The 21,435-nt window shown below is 45.8% G+C and overlaps 1 protein-coding gene across 3 annotated transcripts; it reads left to right on the forward strand.

Moving 5' to 3' along the window:
- Window positions 1-879: 879 nt before the first annotated feature.
- On the forward strand, window positions 880-21,031 carry GDNF (glial cell derived neurotrophic factor). 3 transcript variants are annotated; one of them, XM_042951750.1, is made up of 2 exons: window positions 880-1,258; window positions 20,446-21,031. In XM_042951750.1, exons 1-2 carry the CDS (start codon window positions 1,108-1,110, stop codon window positions 20,928-20,930), a joined length of 636 nt encoding a protein of 211 aa, XP_042807684.1. In that variant the 5' UTR covers window positions 880-1,107; the 3' UTR covers window positions 20,931-21,031. The 3 variants fall into 3 exon arrangements, 2 of the variants coding, with proteins under 2 accessions (XP_042807684.1, XP_042807680.1); XR_006205981.1 differs by lacking the exons at window positions 880-1,258; window positions 20,446-21,031 and adding exons at window positions 3,710-3,971; window positions 9,923-10,355; XM_042951746.1 differs by lacking the exon at window positions 880-1,258 and adding an exon at window positions 3,710-3,971.
- The last annotated feature ends 404 nt before the right edge of the window (window positions 21,032-21,435 follow it).

A 21,435-nucleotide genomic window follows, 5' to 3' on the forward strand; every position in this document is an offset into this window, starting at 1 on the left:
GGCTGTTGAGGCCTGGTAGGCCAAACGCAACCCCGGTCCCTGAGAACTGAGCCCCAACTCCGCACCCTTTCGTGGTCTAGGCCTTCGGGTGCCCGTGCGCCTCCGCAGCGTCAGAGGCGGCGTACAATTGTCTCGGAGTGACCGTGATAGGGGCACGAGGATCTCGAGACTCCTCTGGGAGGTGAAGGGATTTGGGGCCAGAATCTCGCAAAACTGCAAAAATAAAATAGAGCGTGTTAGGGTATACCACGAAGGATTAAAATTCTCAAGACAAATGCAACCTAACAGCAATGCTGGAGCATTTATTGAGCGCTTACTTTATGCTCCTCTAGGTCTTTCATACGTTGTTTAATGTTCATAACTTAAAAGGTGGAAGAAATAATTTAAACTGAGTTGATGCTTTGGGAAATAACATAACGCAGGTATTCCCGTTCAGGCCAAAATTCTCCAAGTCCCTACTAACTTCTTGTCCAGCAACAAAATACTTCCATGAATAAGTGTGAGTAATGAAGCGCTGGGGTGGAGTGAGTGGGGCCACCAGGCCTGCCCCTGTCAGCAGGATCAGGACCCCGGGCAGAGGGACCTTGATTTTATTCCTAAAATGAAAAGCTGGCCGATTGCTTGGGTGGAAGGCTGGTTCCCTGGACCTACGGGAGCTGCCGGGAAGGTGGGGCGGTCTCTAACTGGGGCTGAGGATGCAGGGTGGCCGCTGCCTCGTCGTTCCCAGGGAGTGGGGAGGTGGGGACGCCAGTACTGGTTTCGTCGTGTTGGCCAGGTATCGTGCTGTCGTCGTGTTGGTACGAGCAGGGGCGGCGGCCCCGCTGGGAAATCTGACCCCCGGATCCAGTAGCAGAAGAGAAGGGCAGTTGTAGATAGATTGGATGTGGAGAGCCAGCCGCGCCTGGGACGCAGACGGGACTTGGAAGGAGGGCGCGGGATGCCCAAGGAACCGCTGGGCTGCAGCCGTCCGGGAGGAGGGCGGTGACGAGTTTGAAGGGGGGCACCAGGACCCGCCGGGATGCCGCGTCCCGGGCGTCCCGGCCTAACGCGCACTCGCCGGTCCTCTTCCCCGCCCGTGCAGGTGCCGCCGCCGGACGGGACTCTAAGATGAAGTTATGGGATGTCGTGGCTGTCTGCCTGGTGCTGCTCCACACCGCGTCCGCCTTCCCGCTGCCCGCCGGTAAGAGGCCTCCCGAGGCGCCCGCCGAAGACCGCTCCCTCGGCCGCCGCCGCGCGCCCTTCGCGCTGAGCAGTGACTGTAAGAACCGTTCCCTCCCCGCGGGGGGGCCGCCGGCGGTCCCCCACGCACCCCCACCCGCCGCCCGCACACACCCCAAGCTGGCAGGGACTGCTGTACGGCCTCCCACGCCCGCGCGGAAGCCCCCTCCCAGGGTGTGGTTGCTGGTTGCCGCCCAAAGGCCCCGACGCCTGGTCGTTATATGACGCGTGCTGGTTCGTCCAGCACAGGGGGTATCAAATGTTTATGCTGTCCGTTTAGCGTTGCGATGAACAGATATTTTTGCTACCACTACCACCACCATAGGAAACCAACACAGCCTTCCCCTTTTCTCAGCGTCCCCATCCTGTAGACACACTCCCTTTTTTTTTTTTTTTTTTCTTTCTTTCTTCCAAAGCCCTTTATCTGTTTGGGTGTGCCTGGCTGTGTCGAATTCTGAAAACAATTGCATTTCCATCCTAAACTGCCCTTGCAAGGGAAGAGGCTGAGGTTTTTCCAAAGCCAAGCCAGAGTCAGAGAAAACACAGAAGGGCCTCGATTTCCAGAACAAGCATCTGGGTAGTGTCAAATCTGTTCAGAAAAGTTCCGGTTCTAGAAAGACTGAACGGTGAAGAGTGCTAGCTAGGACTAGGGGGGAAAAAAAGCTGTAGTTCACTGCACACGCGACAATATTAACTCTTAAGAAAAGACTAGATAGATAGATAAATAAATAAATAACTGTGATTTCCCCCTCAAAAATGTTTTAGATAGCACTCTATTAGGGCATGTCAACTATGATTTGATATAATTTACCCTCTGCTCTTCAGAAGTTTATCTGTTGCTTAAAGCAAGGTATGTGCATACATTACAAGTTAGAGGTTATTGGGGAAGTATGTAGGTAACAGAGGTAGCAGTAGAAAATTTGACACAACCCCGATATAAAGCAATGGTGAGCTGTAGCCTGGATGTCACCCTGGCTACTCCCTCTAGCTATTTTGCACTTAAACTGAAGTCAAGTGCACAACGGAAGCAGCCCCCCGGGGCAAGTCAGTTGTATGCTAAAGAGTCCCCCAAACCTAGTGGCCTTGAGCTAAAAACAGTGCAGGAAATGTGATGTGCTCCTTTTATGCTTAATTACAACAATAAAAGCATCTTCTTCCAGAAGTCCCAAGGAAAGGGGGGAAAAGTGCATTTTTTAAGGCAAATTAAGACTTCAGGAGTGACTTGGGGTTAGGAAAAGAACATCGTTGATCCCTTGAAATTAAAGTAACTGTTCCAAGAGTTTCTGTCAGTTAGTTGTATAAACCTATTTTTTTTCTAAAATTTATTTATTTTTGGTTTTTTTTTATTTTTTTTAACGTTTATTTATTTTTGAGACAGAGAGAGACAGAGCATGAACGGGGAAGGGTCAGAGAGAGGGAGACACAGAATCTGAAACAGGCTTCAGGCTCTGAGCTGTCAGCACAGAGCCCGACGCGGGGCTCGAACTCACGGACCGCGAGATCATGACCTGAGCCGAAGTCGGCCGCTTAACCGACTGAGCCACCCAGGCGCCCCAAACTTATTTATTTTTGAAAGAGAGAGAGCACAAGTGAGGGAGAGGCAGAGAGAGGGAGAGAAAATCCGAAGCAGGCTCTGCATTGTCAGCCCAGAGCCCCACTCTGGGCTCAGTCCCACCAACTGTGAGACCATGACCTGAGCTGAAACCAAGAGTCGGATAATTAACCAACCGAACCACTCAGGCGCCCGTGTATAAACCTATTTTTAAAGGCTTCGGTTTCAACCATGAATTTCTACTTTAGTGTATATAAATGTTTCTCCAACAGAAACTTAAATTTAAAATGCCCCTTAGTGCCATTGTCTTCAGAATAGTACCCATGAGAGCTGAGTAAGCGGCTTTTCATTCACTCAAACAGCCTAGGCCAGAGGAACAGGAACACAGTGTTAGATAATAGTTCTCTAGCCAGGATGTTCAGGAGAAATATGACTGGGCCTGATTATGAAGCTGATTAATTCATGGAAATTTAATTAGCATATTAGTATCATGTCTACCTCAGCTTATTTAATGCTGGCTCTGCTTTCAACTAATTCTGACTTTGGACAAGTTACTTACTTACTTTAGACCTCAGTGAAGTTTACAACCATGCCATAAAGGGAGGCCTTTCCACTCCCAAACGCCAATGGCTATGAGATTTTGTCCCTTTAGCCTTCATGTTCCTGCCCTGTCCTCTGGGTAAAGACTCAGGAGGAGAGACACCCCACCCCACCCCCACCTCACTGGAATCCCCTGGGGATCTTTAATGGCATACTGATGCTGGACCTCACCGTGAGAGATTCTGACTTAATTGGATTGGGGTGTGGCTTGGGCATTTGGAGATTTAGATGTCTCCCAGGTAACTCTATTGTGCAGTCAGGGTTGAATCCCTATGATTTGATAATACTCTAAGAAAACCTGTGCCCCATGTAAGATACAACCAGTAACAAAGCAAGCAAGGTAGCATAATCCCACTGATTAGGGCAGGGTGCGGTGTGCAAAGGACTGGTGGGAGAAGGGACATTACTTCCCTTTTCCAAAACTGATGCTGAGTCATCACTGGACAAGATTCCTACTACTGTATTTACATTTGAACCAGCAGAACACACCCGATTCTGTTTTATCTATGGCAAGACCCAGTAGATCCTAGAGGACATTTGAAACGGAAACATTCCAAAGAGAAACTGAGCTGCATTGTAAGCCAAGTTGACTTCTTTCCAGGTATGTTCAATTCGGTAGCAAGCTGTCAGTGCAGGGAAGGCAGAATAATGACAATGTGCAGACTTCGAACACTCAACCAGAGTCAGCATGCCCCTGTCACTGTGCTGACATTTATATCTTGCACTCTACACCGTGCAACTGGTTAAGGCTTATGTAGAAAACATTAAGTCACTCATTTCATTCGAAAATCGCCCCTCTTATTTTCAAATGCTTGTGACTCAGTGATTGAGCAAAGGCACTTTCGTGCCACCTTAACAGCCACTCTGTTCAAAGGGGGCTGGACTGCATGCACTCACTCCTGAGGTTCTATGTGTTCTGTTCCCAATGTAAACGAAATGGCCAGAATTCTGTTTCTAACATCATCACAAGGTGAACCACCAAATAGAATGCATAGCTGGCTCACTTGCTTGCCTATAGGTTGGCTATCAAGTAAACGGGCTGTGGCTACCTCCTGTAGCAACTACGAACTTGTCTAAACTCAAGGACTTGTGGTTTTCCCTTTGGGGCATCCAAGACTTTTCCCTTCAGCTATCTTTTTCTTTTGTTTTCTGTCAGTATCTTCTTCAAAGGGTGATTAGAGCAGGCTCTAGGAACCTAGGAGGTGAAAAAGAAGGTGAAATTAGCAGATGTCAGCATTGTAGGGCTGAAAGTTAACCCCTTGTGGTCCTCAGGGTAAAGCAGCGTGTCCAGAGTGCCAGAGTTCCACCACGGTGGGTGGCAGTCTGCAGACACTGGGACCAGAGTTTCCCCAAACCACTGAGATGCAGAGCTTTTGGTTTTGCTACCTAGGGAGGAAGATCTTCAACTAGTGACTAAAACCCCGTTGCACAAGGTTGTCTGAATTTATTAAAGGTTCGTTAATCGTCATGTATGCTGGATCTCGGCTGTATATGACAGCTCTGTGTTTCACAAGCAAAAGCAGAAAGTGCATGTGATTTTAAAATTTGCAATCTAGGGGCGCCTGGGTGGCTCAGTTGCTTGAGCGTCTGACTTCGGCTCAGGTCATGATCTCGCAGTTCCTGGGTTTGAGCACCATGTCAGGCTCTGTGCTGACAGCTCAGAGCCTAGAGCCTGCTTCAGATTCTCTCTCTCTCTCTCTCTCTCTCTCTCTGCCCCTCCCTGCTCATGCTGTATCTCTCTCTCTCTCTGTCTCTCTCAAAAATAAACATTAAAAAAATAAAAAATAAAATAAAATTTGTGATCTAAAAACATTTATTTGTTCAACAAATAATGTCTGCCTACAGGTGCCAGGCACTGTCCTAGGTGCTAGGAAATCCCTGGTACATATAATAGACAAAAGTCTCTGCCTTCACGGCACATACTATCCTAGTAGATGTATAGTGTGGTACGCTTAAGCAGTATTGTAAACCAAAACTAAACATGAACTGCCTTGGGCTAGGACAGTGGACTTTTTGTGTGCCTAGAAGCCAAGTAGAAGAAACAGTGAGCATTTGTTAAATTATAATTATAGGTAGTGCACAATTTACGGTAATATGATGGGATTATATTCCACCAGTTTGGTAGCAAGTGACAAAATTTTCTATGAAAACAATCTTATAAATCAAGCCTGGGCTGGACCACACAAATGTAGGTATAAACCATAATATAGCTAAAATATAATTCACAATATTAGGCTAGAGCCTCTTCCTGGGTGTCAGTCCCATAATCTGCAGAAAGAGGGCACAGAGCAAGAAATCAGGGAATTTCAACAGGCAAGAGTTGCACTTCACACAGTCAGATCAGACTAGGGTTTGGATCCCAGCCTGGGCACATAACCAGCTATTTCTTTTCTCTTAAACCTCAGTTTCCTCATCTGGAAAACGGGGACAGTATTAAAACCGTCTCAGGGGCTGTGATGGGGGTTAAACAAGATAATGCACTGTAAAACCATGCCCCATAAGTATTGCCGTTGTTAGTCGCCATCTTCCTCCTTCCAACAGCCCAGTGAATGCCTTTTTCTGGCCTCCCCCTTCCTTTTCAGCCTCTGCCAAGACATTGCTCTAAATGGTGGAATTTCAAGTAGCACAACATAGTAAGGACAGTGAAAGAAATGCAAGCCTTACAGGCAGGCTCTTTTGGGCCCTGAAGTCATCATTTGGTCAGCACTAGTCAGGGTAGCCTTGCCTGGAATTCCACCACCACACCCGCCCCCACCCCCCACCCCCACCCCGGGTCAGGCTCCCTGGCTCCTCCTGGACTTCACACCTCCTTCTCTTCCTCATTTTCTGAGCCCATGTAGTTTCTGCGAAATTTTTCCCACCAGCTTCCCATGGGCATGTTAGGGTGACCCTCCTGCCCCACTGCAAGAAGGCAGACAGACCCTTGTGTAAATGATGGGGGCCGAGGGGGAGGCACTGTGATTTGGAGGCTACCTATATTGAGTATTTCTGTTTTAAGTGATCCCTGTTGGATATTTAATTTAAAAATGCTTATTTTAATTTGGTTCAGAAACCCAGCAAAAAACTTTCAGTGAAATTTAGTAAATGTTCAGCCCATTGTTATCCAGCAAAGGAAGCTTCTAGAAGCTGGTTAAATGTTAAGTTTCAAATCTAATGTTATGGGATATAGAATTTGGAATAAATAAGCAGCATCTACCTATTGCTTTTTCTTGCTTTACTGGCTGTATGAATGAGTCGTACTATAATAAATTAACTTCCCAAGCTGGAAAGGGGCCCTGCCCCTTGGGATGAGGCTCCTGAAATCAATAAATTGCATGTCAGACCCTTTTAGGAAGCACAGATTCCTCACTTGAGATCTGAGACCAGTATCTCACTCTGGCCCCAGTCTGGAGACCTATATCAAACTGTCGCCATTTAGTGAAACCTATTTCAGGCTTAATTTGGGTTGGCCAATCTTAGGACCTTCAGCTGACCCAACAGCCTAAGAATTATGCTTAAAAGATTCTGCTTTCACTGATACAAAAATAAAAGGGCTTTTCTCCCCCTAACATCCCTTTCATCTTTATTTATTTAGCCCTTAATGGTCCATAGCACCTTCATTCAATTAAAACACTTATTTAATCAATCACTTGAGCTCAATCAAGAAGTAAGTCTTAAATATCTTTAATGTGCTAGGTGTTGTGTGGCTTCAAAAAGACAAAATTGTGAATTTAAACAGCTCATGATCTAGTTACACACAATGGATAGGCAGATGGGTGGGTGGGCGGATTATCAGACAGATAGATATGTCTACCAAGGGCTTTACATTAGCTGAGGTCATGGTAAGAATTCCTAGCAATGAGGTCACTGGGATTTAGAGATCATAGCAGGAAAGGATTCAGGGAAGAGTGAGGATTTGAGCTCATACTTGAAAGATGGGTATTAGGAAGGGAAGGGAAAGGGAAAAAAGGCACATTCCAGACTCGGGAGAAGCATAGGCAAATTTATGACTATGATATGGGGAAGGGGCAGGTGGTGAATACAAGGAGGAGGCCAGACCAGTCGCCAAATGCTGCGAACAGGTGGCAGGAAGTGGTGTGAAATTTAGGATATCTCCGTAGGTGATACCCAGATTATGAGATGCTGTAAAATCCTGGAGAAGAAGGGGTTTGCTTTTTTTTTTTTTAAGTTTATTTATTTGGCGGGGGGAGGGAGACAATACGAGTGGGGGAGGGACACAGAGAGAGGGAGAGAGAGAGAATCCCAAGCAGGCTTCACGCTGACGGTGACAGCGTGGAACCTGATGTGGGCCTCAGACCCACAAACCACGAGATCCTGACCTAAGCCTAAACCAAGAATCTTACGCTTCACCAACTGAGCCACCCAGGTGCCCCAGGGGTTCTCTGTTTTTGATGGCAGCAGGGCACCCCTGGAGCCTTTCAAGTAGGCAGGTGGCTGGGAGTGGGATTGTGCTGAACTTCTTGCTGCAGAAGTGACTCAGGTACACAGGCCGCTCACGAGTGGAGTTGGTGGCATAGGTGTAGTTTTCATTTTGCAGTATCGTGCCCTCATTTGTAAAAAGTTTCTAGGCATAGACACAGTTTGCTAATCCTCCAGTAAGTGAATAACTACAACTACAAGCTGAATAATAAAGCTAGTGCCATAGTGCTTCTTAGCTATCCACGTGGTCAACTCCGTTTTTAGCGAGTAAGTTTTATAGCTTATGCTAAAATTAAGGAAGTTTGAGCTCTACTGGAAAGGAGGAGATACTTTTATCCCCATTTTACAGAATAAGAAATGAGACCCAGAGACCTGCTCAAGGTCACAAATCTAGTAAGTGATGACACCAAAATTTAGACCTCAGACTTCTGGTCTCAAAGCCAGTATTTCTTGGCTTAACACAGACTGTGTTCCCGTATTAGTAGACTGAGAAAACACAAACACTGGCTTGCTAAAAATACATTCACTAACCCTGAAACACAGATTTTTCAAGAAAATCAAAAGAGCAAGCTAACAGAAGCAGGGAATATTAAATTACCTTTATCTTTAAGCCTTTTTTTTTTTGTTTAATTTCCATTTGGGTAGCAGCCGGCCTAGGCTCATATTATTAATAGCTACTTTGAAATCCAGACCAGAAGCTTTTAAGGAGGGATACGTGAATTTCTGTACGTACTTCTATATCCCTGATGTTTGTTGCAGTGAGAGCAGGCTCCTGAACATTTTGGGACAGTGAGGTCTGCTCGAATGTTTGATAGGCTGGCAGCATTCGGGAGGCCTTCTGGGAGGCACTCATTCTCAGATCACTCCCATTTTGCCCAGGGAAAGGGGACATTCACATGGGGAGCCACAGGTGACTGCACAAGCACCAGAGTGATCGCCACAGCGGGAATAAATGGATCTGCACAGGCCGAGCTTGGGTCACCACTGGGAATTGACCAGTTAGCTCAGTAGAGACAAAACCCACTTAGGCATGACCTTAATAAGGTAATGGAGGTAGAAAGGTGTTTTGTTTTGTTTTTTTAATGTTTATGTATTTATCTTAAGAAAGAGAAAGAGAGGCAGAGAATCCCAGGCAGGCTCCACCCTGTCAGCGTGGAGCCCGACGTGGGGCTCGAACTCCCCAACTTCGAGATCATGACCTGAGCTAAAGTCAAGAATTGGATGTTTAACCGACTGAGCCACCCAGGTGCCCCTGGAAAGGCATGGTTTTAAAAGTCTTCAAACTTTTTTGTTTGTAAACCTGCAGAAAGAATGTTGAAAAACTATTGTGCAGTTCTGAGATGATATCTATAATTTTTTAATCACAAGCTTAATAGTTGTACCAGATATAATTTCCAGGGGATTGGCGAAATCTTGGAGCTGCAAATTTAGTTGATTCAGTGCGTGGAAAACCATCAAACTACAGCCCAGATTAATTGACTTTTGGGTCAGAAAAGATATGACTTCATTTTCAGTTTAAAGACACATGTTAATGTATATCCCTGACAACCATTACACTTCTGGATCCTAATTAGGTGATGAATAGACAGATGGGTGGATGGACAGACAGATAAAGCCCAGAGCCTTGCTGTGAGTGCCTGGCCAGAAGGAAATATGGAACCACCCACTTCAGAATATCTTGGTTTGTTCGTATGGGACTAAAGAGTACATAGTTCACAATACAATTAACACCCATGTATCCTTTACCAAGACTGACCTCTTAGCATTTTGCTTTTTTTTTTTTTTTTGAGAAACATTTTTTTTTCCTTGAGAATTAGTTGCAAACATAACATCAAATATTCGGCACGTACCTTCTAAGCACGAGGACTTGACCTTATATAACCACAGTTCAGTTATCAGTCTCAGGAAGTTTAATAATACTGCTATCCAATAGATAACCCATATTCAGATTTCCCCAGTTGTGACAATAATGTCCTTTATAGTTTGTTCTCCTTAATCAAGGATCACAAATTGCGTTTGATTATCATATTTCTTTATTCTCCATTAGAATAGCTCTGAAGCTTTTTTTTTTTTTTTTTAACCATGACATTGACAGTTTTGAAAAGATCTGATGTCTTGCCTGCTATTTTGCAGACTGCCCTTCAGTGTGGATTTCTGTGATTGTTTCCACGTTATGAGATCCGGGTAAACGTCCTGGGACTAACTTTGTGATGGTGTGTCCTCATGTTGGGAGCCACCCGATCCCAGTGTGCCCCAAAGAGCCACGCGTGCCTGAACTGTCCTCACATGGCACCTGCAGCTTTCATCCCCTGGACGGGGCTTCCCAGTGAAATGAGTGAGATGGGCAGGAAGTGCACCTCTCTCACTGAGGTGGAAGGCTGATCGTAGGAGGGGACGTGGGAAAAGAGAACCCGCCACAGGAGCGTTCATAGGCTGATTTCAGGATGCAGCACCCCGGAAACTGATTCCTTTAACCTGTAGAAAGTTTTCGTGTGCCCTCAGCAGGACACCTGCCTGCTCAGTGTGAAAACGTGGACCCATACCCATAGTGGACACAAAAATACCATTCGTGGGCTGTGAACTCAGTGGGTGTTTGTGTGGTTAGTTTTCGGGCATTTCTGGGGAGCACAGAAGCAGCAGCACAAACAGCACCTGCTCCTTCCTCACCCAGACCTCAGACCGCTCTGCTGGGGCTCCAGGCCCTCTGCTCTGGGGAACACACTAGACCAGACTAACAAGGGACAGTGTCTGCACCTCCTTCGGGCTAATCTGGCTTTGTGCAGACAGGCAGAGTTGATCTTCACACTGCTGCCCCCGTGTAGGTGTCACTGAAGAATTGTCACGGGCAACCATATGGACTTCAGACCCCATTGGTTAAATGCTTTCAGGCACTGAGCAGAAAACTCTGTTCTGCTGTGGTAAAGATGGGACTATCCCCATTTTAAGGGGAAATTGGGACTCCGCAGGGTTAAGCAACTCAGCCAGACTCTGGACCAAGGGCAGCCCGAGTCCGGAACTCACTCTTGTGACCACACCCCCCCCCAGGTCCCCTCCTGCCAGCCCAAGACACTCCTATCTGACCCCTCTGGCTATGTCAGGAAGAGAAAAGTCAGGTGTTGGGATTTTGTAAATGCCAATCATTGTTGAATGATAGGTATAGCTGATTTCATGAGGAGTCTTTGAGATGCCAGTAAATTCATTCACTGGGGGGTAGAAAGTCTCTCCTCATATCTGACTACAGGAATCTGTGGAACTGGCCCAGATGATTGAGAACACTTTTCTTTCACCCCCTTTATTTTCCTTTCATCTTCTCTTTATCCCTCCTCTTCGTGCCCAAGTCCCTCAGACCCTCAGCATATTCCTCTTACCCACGGCCCCTGGGGAGGGCTGAGGGAAGTAGGATGCAGAACCCTGGAACATTCTGCTGCGTCTGGCTTCAGGCAGGGCTTTGTGGGAAGGAAGAAGCCAAGGGTCCTTTGCTTCCAGGTTCCTTTCGAGTTTCCCCTCAAAAACCACCCTGCCTCTGATAACACCATAAGGGATTATGTTTTCAATTGAGTTTTTGCGCACTTGATTTTATTGGGTCACTTTCTCACCCTTCCCATAAATTTTTTATAAAGGCAATAGCCGAGCTCATGGTGTGTGCTTGTTAGCATGGGGCGTTTACTGCTGACTATGGAGTGCTTTTAGCTCACACCAGGCGTTCATGGATTAGTTAACAAATGGACACCCTATGGGGTGTGTTTGTGACTTAAAAGCAGGAGAATGGACATTTTCACCCCAGGGGAGCCATGCTGTATTACTGTAAAATTATTAACATAACTGTAATAAAAGCATGGACCACATAGGTGGAAATCAGAACAGGGCAATCAGAATCTGGATAGCAAAATGATACACTGTCCGTCTCCTCCTGAGTGAGGTTTTTTGGCTATTTGTATTCACGGAATAATTTCCATTACACTCATGACAAGTTTTCTTAGTTAAGCTGTAAGGTAAAAATTCAAGATAGTATAACTAATACTCGTGTGCAATGCTGGTCAGAGTAGGTGGAGATAGTGAATAAAATGGCATTTTGAAAAGCAAAGTGGCTTTTAAAAGTGTACCCAAGGCTCCTTTTCCTAGTCTCTGAAATGGTTTGCATTCTAGTTGGTCTTTTTCTTCTGCCTTGAGATGATCCAGAAATGCTTTTTTGAACAACAAAACACTGGTGTTTTTATAACACAAATACTTTTCAAATAAACCCATGTCATGCCTTCTTGTCAACAAACCACGGGTCACAGAGAGAATGCACTGGTAGCTCAGGCAGTGGTCACAATGACTTAGTAAATTGCCACAACTGCTGATTATTCTTTGGGAAAGAGCTGCCATAGACTCCTCTTGAAGGTAACCCAAGAGTACCCAATAGCTAGGACAGCCCGTCTCACACTGGGTGAATACTCTGCCCGGTATAGGAAAGCAAGGACGGTCATCAGCATTCTGGGGCTTAGTGACCTGTAGACTTTTTATTTTTAATTAATTCAAATAAGTGAATAAAATCAACGCTTATAAATAGCAGATGACAAAACGCTGTAGAACTCTCCAGAGAACTGGAACATTCTCGTGGACTAACACCACACATTTCAGAGGTCACTGAGGGGCAAATAAGAACAACAGCCAACAGCTTCCAAGACAAGCTGGATCTATGATGCATTTGGTAGCAGTTACCGTGGGCGATTCTAGCCTTGGAATCATCAGCCGGGTATGACCCAAACGTGCTTGAAGCAGCGAAAGCAGAAATGGATAAAAATGAGATTTTAAGAAAATGGCAAGTGTAGCGTTTGACTATCAGCTGATGGGGACAGAAGGATGACAGCATACTGGTGTACTGTGTCCCCTCAGAAGTCATCGGCTCCATCCCTACCTTTACAGATACATACTGAGGTGTAAGGATGCCTCCCACGAGAGGAGACAGTTCACCTCTTTAGGCAAGAGGTAAACCGAAAAGGTTGAGAACGCTAGAACCTAAAATACCTCCCATGGAAGGAGAAGGCCCCACAGCTCAGGAGTCAGAGCGCTGGTCTTATAAAATACCTCCCTCGGGGTTTTGTGGGGCCCTGAGCAGAATGGTCCTGAGGCACCAGCCAGAGGCAGGCCTCTCCCTAACAGGGTTGACCCAAAATGAATTCCCCACAAAGACCTAGACTGCCTGCATGTTAGGGTTTTAGCACTTGGGGAGAGAGTGGACAGAGAAGGTCTCATTAACCTCAGAAGGGCTAAACAACTAGTCCAAGGTCACGAGTCCAAGGTCAGGGACTGACCCCAGACTGTAATTCCAGGCTCTACAGCGAGAGCCTCATCATTTGGTGCCAGAGTGAGTTTGAGAAGTTTCCGGAGATGGGGCCTCTCTGTCTGAAGCTGCCATGCCACCACCCTTGGCTGCTGGTTTTCCGGTTTTAACTGGGAAATTGCCAGATCTGCCTTAGAGTGATATGCAAGAACCAGGGCATGGGAGATGCCCCTGAAAGGCATGGCTTTTCCGTTTTCAGAGACAGTTTACTGTATCCTGTGGCTCAGGGCAGCCTAACTTTAGAATCTCCTTCATGTAACTCAGTTCGTACTGGATTTTCCAACAAAAGTCGATATCTCACTTCTTGTTCTGAATTTGGTAAATGTGTACAGGTGAAATCAGCATAATTTTGCACTTGCTCCAGAGTAAATTGCCACATGCCTCAAGACTTGAAAAGCTGCATGGTAGTAGAATTTTTACTTAAAAACAAATAGGTGGCCTGGGACCCTAGAACAGGTTGAGCTTTAAAAACTAAACCAACTGAGTTCACATTTACGAGGAATGTGGGTTTTTTTGTTTTTTGTTTTTTGTTTTTTAACCTTCTCTAATCTTCAGTTTCCTGATCTGTAAGATTAGATAATATGCAATCTCTACTTTAGCCTTACAGGGATGTTGTTGGCCTTAAAGTTAACATTGTGTGAAAGTAAGCATCCTTCCTACCTTTATATTGGTAATATTTTTAAGTGCATCAAGGAAGTTATTTTAAATATAGAATGATGAAATTTTGTACTGTGAGGAATTTTAAAGCTAAGACTCCACCATGTGGTTCTTATGACATTTCAGTATTAGTGACGAAAATCATGTTTGTATCTTATTGAAAAGTAAAAACAGGGATGCCTGGGCGACTTAGTTGGTTAAGCGTCCAACTTTGGCTCAGGTCATAATCTCACAGTTCATGAGTTCGAGCCCCACATCGTGCTCTGTGCTGACAGTGCAGAGCCTGCTTGGATCCTCTGTCTTCCCTCTCTGTCTCTCTGCCCCTTCTCTGCTTGCACTCAATCTCTCTTCCTCTCTCCCTCAAAAATGAATAAATATTTTTAAAAAAATTTTTTAAAGAAAAGTAAAAAAATGTATTCTAAGGAATGACATTAGTTGGGAATTTTCTTGAGAAGTTAATCAACCAGGCTGATTCTTTTCATGTAAACACACATGTGCGCATGTGCATACACACAGATATGTATGTATACATGTGTGCGGATAGATGGAACTTCTGTTTTTCATATACATATGAAACTGCGGGGCAGTTTGTACTTTACCAGGTGCACAGGTGGGTAAAGAATATCAGATTAAATATTCCCACCCGCAGGGGTTTTTCCCCTTGTGTCCCATCTGTGGACAGCCTTTCAGGAGAGGCTCTGCATGGGAGGACAGACTGCCCAGCACTCAGCAGCCCCAGGCTTGGCCTTCCGTGGCCTCATACCGGAACAGGGCACCACCTGGAGCAAAGCCATTCGGGCACTGGTTCCAGATGCGCCCCCCCACCTGTGTGGCGCCCCCGCCTTGGCTGAAGCGGCAGCTCACCTCAGTGTATTAACCCTTGCCCTTCTAGTCCATAGAAGCTGGGTGCTTTACAGTTATGTACAGAAGCTGGTCCTCCCCAGAGCAAGAAATAGTTGGGCCTTCTTGCTGGGCCCCTGCATCCCTGAGGCTTACTTGGCCCGGAAGACAGCTCCTCTAAGAGGAGGTACTGTGGGTTCTAAGAGCCAGCCCCCTTTATTCTGGAACCCTCAGAGCCTCAGAGACCTTCCCTCCATTCTCAGAGCCCATTCCTACTCCGGGTGAGGCGTTATCTCCTCACTGCTTCATAGATAACTTTGTGCTGCCTTCCTTTGGGGCCCATGGGTTCAAGACAGGCTGAATGAAGGCTGGCTTAGACCCCCTGGGCTGAGGACACAACTTGATAGGAATATAAAATGACCTCTTTGATTAAAATATAGTTAATAACCTGTAGTGTTTTTAAGAGAAATCTAACGTTTAGGAGACTGCTTTGTCTATTCAATGCCTACTCAACTCAGATAATGTTTTGAATTATGTACTTTTTAGGTAGCCTATTACAAGGACTACTCTGAGGCCTTACCGTTGTTTCTATAAAAACTCAACTGCCTTTACAAAACAGGCAACATCCCAGTCCTTTGTTCCTGAGGTGACTTTACTATATTTTCCCCATAATCGAGGGAGGCAAAGTCTCACTCTGAATGGTTTATTCCCAGAATTATGCCCCAGTACAGGGTCTCATTTGTTTAAATAACACTGTTTATACAAAGGACACATCAAAGTTAAAGTATTTTAAAGAGAATAATGCCAGAATATGTGGTTGCATACTGAAGGATCACTTAAATGCATTTGAACATCTTGATTTTTTAAAAACGTTAGCTTTTAGATGGACCTGTTTTTCCCAGATACATCCTCCAACTGTGTCTGGGAAATGAGCAAGTGTTTGACCTAGTTTTTTTTTTTAAAATGATGCTCCTCTTTTGTGGTTTGCAAATACTTTACTATCAAAGTTAATACTAATGAAGGCTATTTGTGTAGCAGACGTTCTGCCAAGCCCTTTATAGGAGGAAGGAGAAACTGATATGCTATTAAGTTTTAATCTAGGGAACTAATCCAAATCCCAGCCCCTCTGTTTCTCCTCAGTGACATGAATTCTTGGAAGATACAGGCAGCTGTGGGTCTGCCGGGGCTGCGTTCGAGGCTCTGCAGAATTTCTAAGGACAGGCGCGGTGAGGCGTATGGCTCCTTATGCCCCCAAAATGCCTAGTGTTGATAAATTAAGGCACCTCTCTATAAGTGAACTCAGCATCAACATGCCTGGAGTTAGTAATTTAGTTGGAAGAGACAGGCCTAGTTGTTCTCTGGCTTTTTCTGGTTTCTAAAATTCATATCCATGTAAGACTTGCAAGATGAATATTTATTTTTTGCTCTATTTTTCAAGAAGGAAAAGAAAGGAAAAAGAGAAGGGGAAAATAAGAACCCTTCGACTCGATAAGAATCGCCTCTGCCCTGATCCTGGGGCTTCAATAAATATTTCCACATTAACAATAAGGTATGAGGGAGATTTTCCCATCAAACGAGAAATTCTTATTAGCTATACCCTTTGGTGTAACATTAAACATTTATTGACTGCTTTCCAGGTTCCTGGAAGCCTTTTAATTCAGGATCAATGATCTGTTCACCACCTCGTCCAAAAGCATGGGTGATTGGTACATTCACACTGCTACACTCATCACCCTGAAAAAGCCAGGTCGAATAGCAAATCAAGGGACTAAATGTTCTCATCACAAAGTATAAGTATGTCACAAACATTATTTAGGACTGCTTATACTAAAAATTTATCTGCTGTTAACCTGAAATTCAAATTTAACTAAGGTGTTCTGCATTTTATCTGGCGGACAAAACCAGTTGACAAAGCCATGCAGTCAAGATGTCATAAAAAGGAAGGAAAAGGTTTTGGGGGAACTTTGAAAGTATCAGGCAATAAATAAGAACATTATATATACTGATTCAAATTGTTATTATATATAACTCCAGTGGTATAAAATTATGTAATTTATTGTTACATAAATTAATAAGTCTCTGAACCAGTATAAGTTGAACTTTTGCAACTCAAATGTTTTCCCATGAGTTTAGGTTAAAATTTTAGTAATGTTTCGTCCTCATTTCTGATTAACCTTCAGTTGATTCCTAAGCGATTTTAACTTTCTGTGTCCCCAGGTTCTTAAGTTACTGATCCATTCAGGAATTCTTGAATGGAGCGCAGGATTGGGAAGGGGGACCCTCATGTGGGTCCTTTTGTAAAACAAAGAGTCTTTGGGGGGAACATGAAGACTTTTTTTGTACTTTGATTAATCACCCCTAATATATCAATTTTAGAAGTTCAGATTCCTGTACAAGCATGGTTTTTTGAAACTGAGCACAACTAAACCTAATTTCCTCTTCAAAACTTCTTCTTGAAAAAAAATCGCAAACAGTGTCAGCAGCTCCTTTTTCAAAATAAGAAACTCTGGTTTCTTTAAACCAGAGTGATTTCAAGGTTTTTGTGTTTTAAGGAGAAGAGAAAACTTCCTAAGGAAGTCAGCTAGAAAGTGGTTCAGAGGAAATGACAAACTCAGAGTACCCTTCCACGCCAGACCCTGGGAAGGTATCCGTCCCACGGAGCACGAGCCATTTCCCAGGCTCAGAATGAGGTGGATATTGAGAGACAGCACTTGAGTGCTTCAGGAAGCTGGAAAGGAAAGTCAGCTCGCAGCTGGATGTTTACCTCTCAGGTGGAAAATGATGGTGCCACTCAGGGCATCATCGCGGCTTCCTGTTTACTTTGGAGCCTGTTATTTCATAATGGTGTTGTTCTCAACTGAAGCCCAAGTGTCCCCTTGAAAAATTAAGGACTCCTTCTTCTGTGCTTTTTTCAAGTGCCCTAGTTCATTCAAAAAGTACGGAGGGCCTCCAGGGGGCAGACCTATTTTAAGCACTTGGGATTCATTGGTGAGCAAGCCAAGCAAAGGTCCCTGCCTCCTGGAGTTGACTTTCTATCAGAGGAGACAGACAATGAATAAAAAAACATAAGAAATAAGTCCTACAATGTGTTGGAAGATTGTATGGTTGGGGGCGGGGAAGCAAGGGAGGAGGGTCTGAATTCGGGTTTGGGGACAGATTGCATTTTAAACAGGGAAGTCAGGGTAGGACTTGGTAGTGATGACATTTGGGCAGAGACGTGAAGGGGATGCGGGAATTAGCCTGTGTGTCTGATCTGTGGTTCTCAACTCACGATGATTTTGCCCCCAGGGACATTAAGCAATGTCTAGAGGAGGGTGGGGGGATACTACTGGCACCTCCTGGGCAGAGGCCAGGAATACGGCTCAATATCCTACAACATGGGAGGACAGCCTCCCATAGCAAAGAATGATCCTGCCCAAAATGTCAGTGGGGCTAAAGTTGAGAAACCCTGTATGTGAGGAACGGTAAGGAGGCCAGGGAGGCTAGAGGAGTGGCAGAAAGGAAAAGAGAAGTAGAAGATGAGGTCAGACGTAACAAAGGCTGGAGGAGAAGGGGTGGCCAGGTCAGGTAGGGCCTTAGGCCAGTGTGGACTTTGGTTTTTACTCCAAGAGAAATGGGGAGCCTTTGGAGGGTTTGGAACAAAGAGGGACATGACCTGCATTAACGGTTTTAGGACTATTGCTCTGGCTGCTGAATGGAAAATAGACTGAAGGCTAAGGCTGGCATGAAGGAGTTCAGGGGCTGTGGTGAGAATCCAGGCAGAGATGTTGGGGCTCAGACCAGGAAGCAGCTTCGTGATTTCCATGCAGCAAAGACATCCACAGCCAAATTTTAGATATCAGACAATGAGGTGTTCTGGGGATTCCACACAATCTCCACTCTTTTCATTACAATGCATCCTATAATATAATATATATATTCTATATAACCTAGATTGAGCAGTGTCGATCAATATAGGTCTCTCAGTTGACCAAATGATCAGTAGACATGGTTGAGTTGCCTTAGCTGGATTTTGTTCACACAATAGGATACTGATATTTGTTTTAACAATCAGTGCATGAAAAAACAGTGTGCCATGGGTTAGGCACAGCGTAACCCTTCTCTACTTTACCATGGTCTTGGCAAAACATGTTCACTCTTGTGAACAACTATTTTGAGGTGTATTTTTCGAAGCCGCGTACAACCCTAAACATGCTCAATTACCTACAATTGGGATGGAGGGAGCATAAAAGGTCTAGGACCTAATAACCAGGGGTTTGAATAGCTTTCTTCTTTTAGAAATGTATTTAATTGAGGCGCCTGGGTGGCTCAGTTGGTTGAGCGTCCGTCTTCGCCTCAGGTCATGATCTCATGGTTCGTGAGTTTGAGCCCCACGTCGGGCTCTGTGCTGTCAGCTCGGAGCCTGGAGCCTGCTTAGGATTCTGTGTCTCCTTCTCTCTCTCTGCCCCTCCCCTGCTTGTGCTCTGTGTCTCTCTGTCTCTCAAAAATAAATAAATGTAAAAAAAAATTTTTTTAATAAAAAAAAAGAAATGTATTTAATTGTTCAAATAGCTCCTCTTCTCTTGCTCAGCCAAAGCAAATGCTGCAACAGAGCAGAAAACACTAAGGGATTGGGAATTCACGCTCTTACCCAGAGGTCTCAGGCATCTGAGAAGCATCGCCTCCCCATTCCTCTGTGTGATCTCCGTAAAGACTACATCTCTTGTCCTGTGTCCTCCGCGGGAATCCCGGGGCTGCAGAGGCTGGGCCCCACCCCGGGGTCAAGCCACCTCTCCCACAAACAGCATCCCATTGATTGCTGATACATTTAAGTGTCTTCTTACAGTATGACTATATATTTTTAATTTTTTAATGTTTATTTTTGAGAGAGAGACAGAGTGTGACCAGGGGAGGGGCAGAGAGAGAGAGGGAGACACAGAATCCGAAGCAGGCTCCAGGCTCTGAGCTGTCAGCACAGAGTCCAGCGCGGGGCTTGAACTCACCAACCGTGAGATCATGACCTGAGGCGAAGTCGGACGCTTAACCGACTGAGCCACCCAGGCTCCCCTGCTGTATTTTTTTTTTTTAAGTCATGCTGGTCCAAGGAAGCGGTAGTCTCTGGGTCAGTGAAAAGTAGGTTGTTTGCCAGGAAGTTTTTAAGGAAGTTTTAACATACAGCTGGATCCATGAGCTTTTCACTGGTTCTATCAAGATGGGTCTGGTCCCACTCAGCCGCCCAGAGGTGTCGAGTCGGGGAGGGGCTCTGGGGAAGAGTGCTCCGTATTGCAGATGCGAGTGGCAGTGGTGGAGGACAGGGCTTCTCCAAGTACGGTCTGCGGGTCACCTACATCAGAATTCACTAAAAGTGGAGATTCTTTGGCCCCCTCCCCGCACCTTCCACCAAGGGCAGGGCCGGGAATCTGCATTTCAGGGAGCATCCCGCACTTTCTCATCCACACGCACATCTGAGAGCCACTCCTCTAGCTTCCATTAGCAGCCGTGAAAAATGGCCTTCGAGGATCAGCCTGCTCACAGCAACCTCAATACAGACTCGTTCAGCACGGCAGCTGTCATGCAAATGAAAGGTGCGCTTCTAAGGATTTGCTTTCTGCAAGGAAATGTGTCACCCACCACGCTAGTCTCCCCTTTTAACTGGATACGCTTCCTTCTGTGGAGACGTGGGTGCGTTCTAGCGTCTGTTGTCGGGGGAAGACAGTGGTTACGGAGCCTGACTGGCTGGTGGCTCCGCTGTGGGTCCCATCCTGGCTGACTGTCGGAGGCACTTTGATGTAGCAGACTGCTTGAAAGGATCGCTGTCATCTCACGTGACCTTTTCTGTTTCCTTGTTGAACAGCAAATATGCCAGAGGATTATCCTGATCAGTTTGACGACGTCATGGATTTTATTCAAGCTACCATCAGAAGACTGAAAAGGTCACCCGAGAAACAAATGGCCTTGCCGCCTAGAAGAGAGCGGAATCGGCAGGCGGCGGCCGCCAACACGGAGAATTCCAGAGGGAAAGGTCGGCGAGGCCAGAGGGGCAGAAATCGGGGTTGTGTCTTAACTGCGATACATTTAAACGTCACCGACCTGGGTTTGGGCTACGAAACCAAGGAGGAACTGATTTTTAGGTACTGCAGCGGCTCCTGTGATGCAGCTGAGACAATGTACGACAAAATATTAAAAAACTTATCCAAAAACAGAAGGCTGGTGAGTGACAAAGTCGGGCAGGCATGCTGCAGACCCATCGCCTATGACGACGACCTGTCGTTTTTAGATGACAACCTGGTTTACCATATTCTAAGAAAGCATTCCGCTAAAAGGTGTGGATGTATCTGACTCGGGCTCCAGAGACCGCTGTGTATTGCATTCCTGCTACAGTGCAAAGAAAGGGACCAAGGTTCCCAGGAAATGTTTGCCCAGAACGGAAGATGAGGACCAAGGAGGCAGAGGAGGAGGAGGAGGAGGAGGAGAAAGGAGGAGGAGGAGGAGGAGGAGGAGGAGGAGGAGGAGGAGGAGGAAGGCAGCCATTGGGGGAGCCTGGTAGAGGGAGATCCAGCTACAGAGAACTGGAAGGGAGAGAAAACAGCCATCCAGATTCTCCTGGCCGGCAGCCGACGTCACCAGAAGCTCAGGGCTGGTGTCCCTGGTTGGGCCTTTCCTTTCATCTGATACAGCCCACCGTCACCGGTCATGGGCACAGTTGCGGATGCACTTGAAGCCAAACCAGTGTATCTCCTGTGGTTTATTTTCACATGTCTGGAGACACCCGGGGAAATGGTAATCCTGGTGTCATTCCTTGTCATTACGTTTTACTGCTGAAAGCAAGAGAGGTTTCTTTTTC

This window comes from Panthera leo, chromosome A1 (assembly GCF_018350215.1).
Source record: "Panthera leo isolate Ple1 chromosome A1, P.leo_Ple1_pat1.1, whole genome shotgun sequence".
In the NCBI taxonomy this organism is placed as follows: Eukaryota; Metazoa; Chordata; class Mammalia; order Carnivora; family Felidae; genus Panthera; species Panthera leo.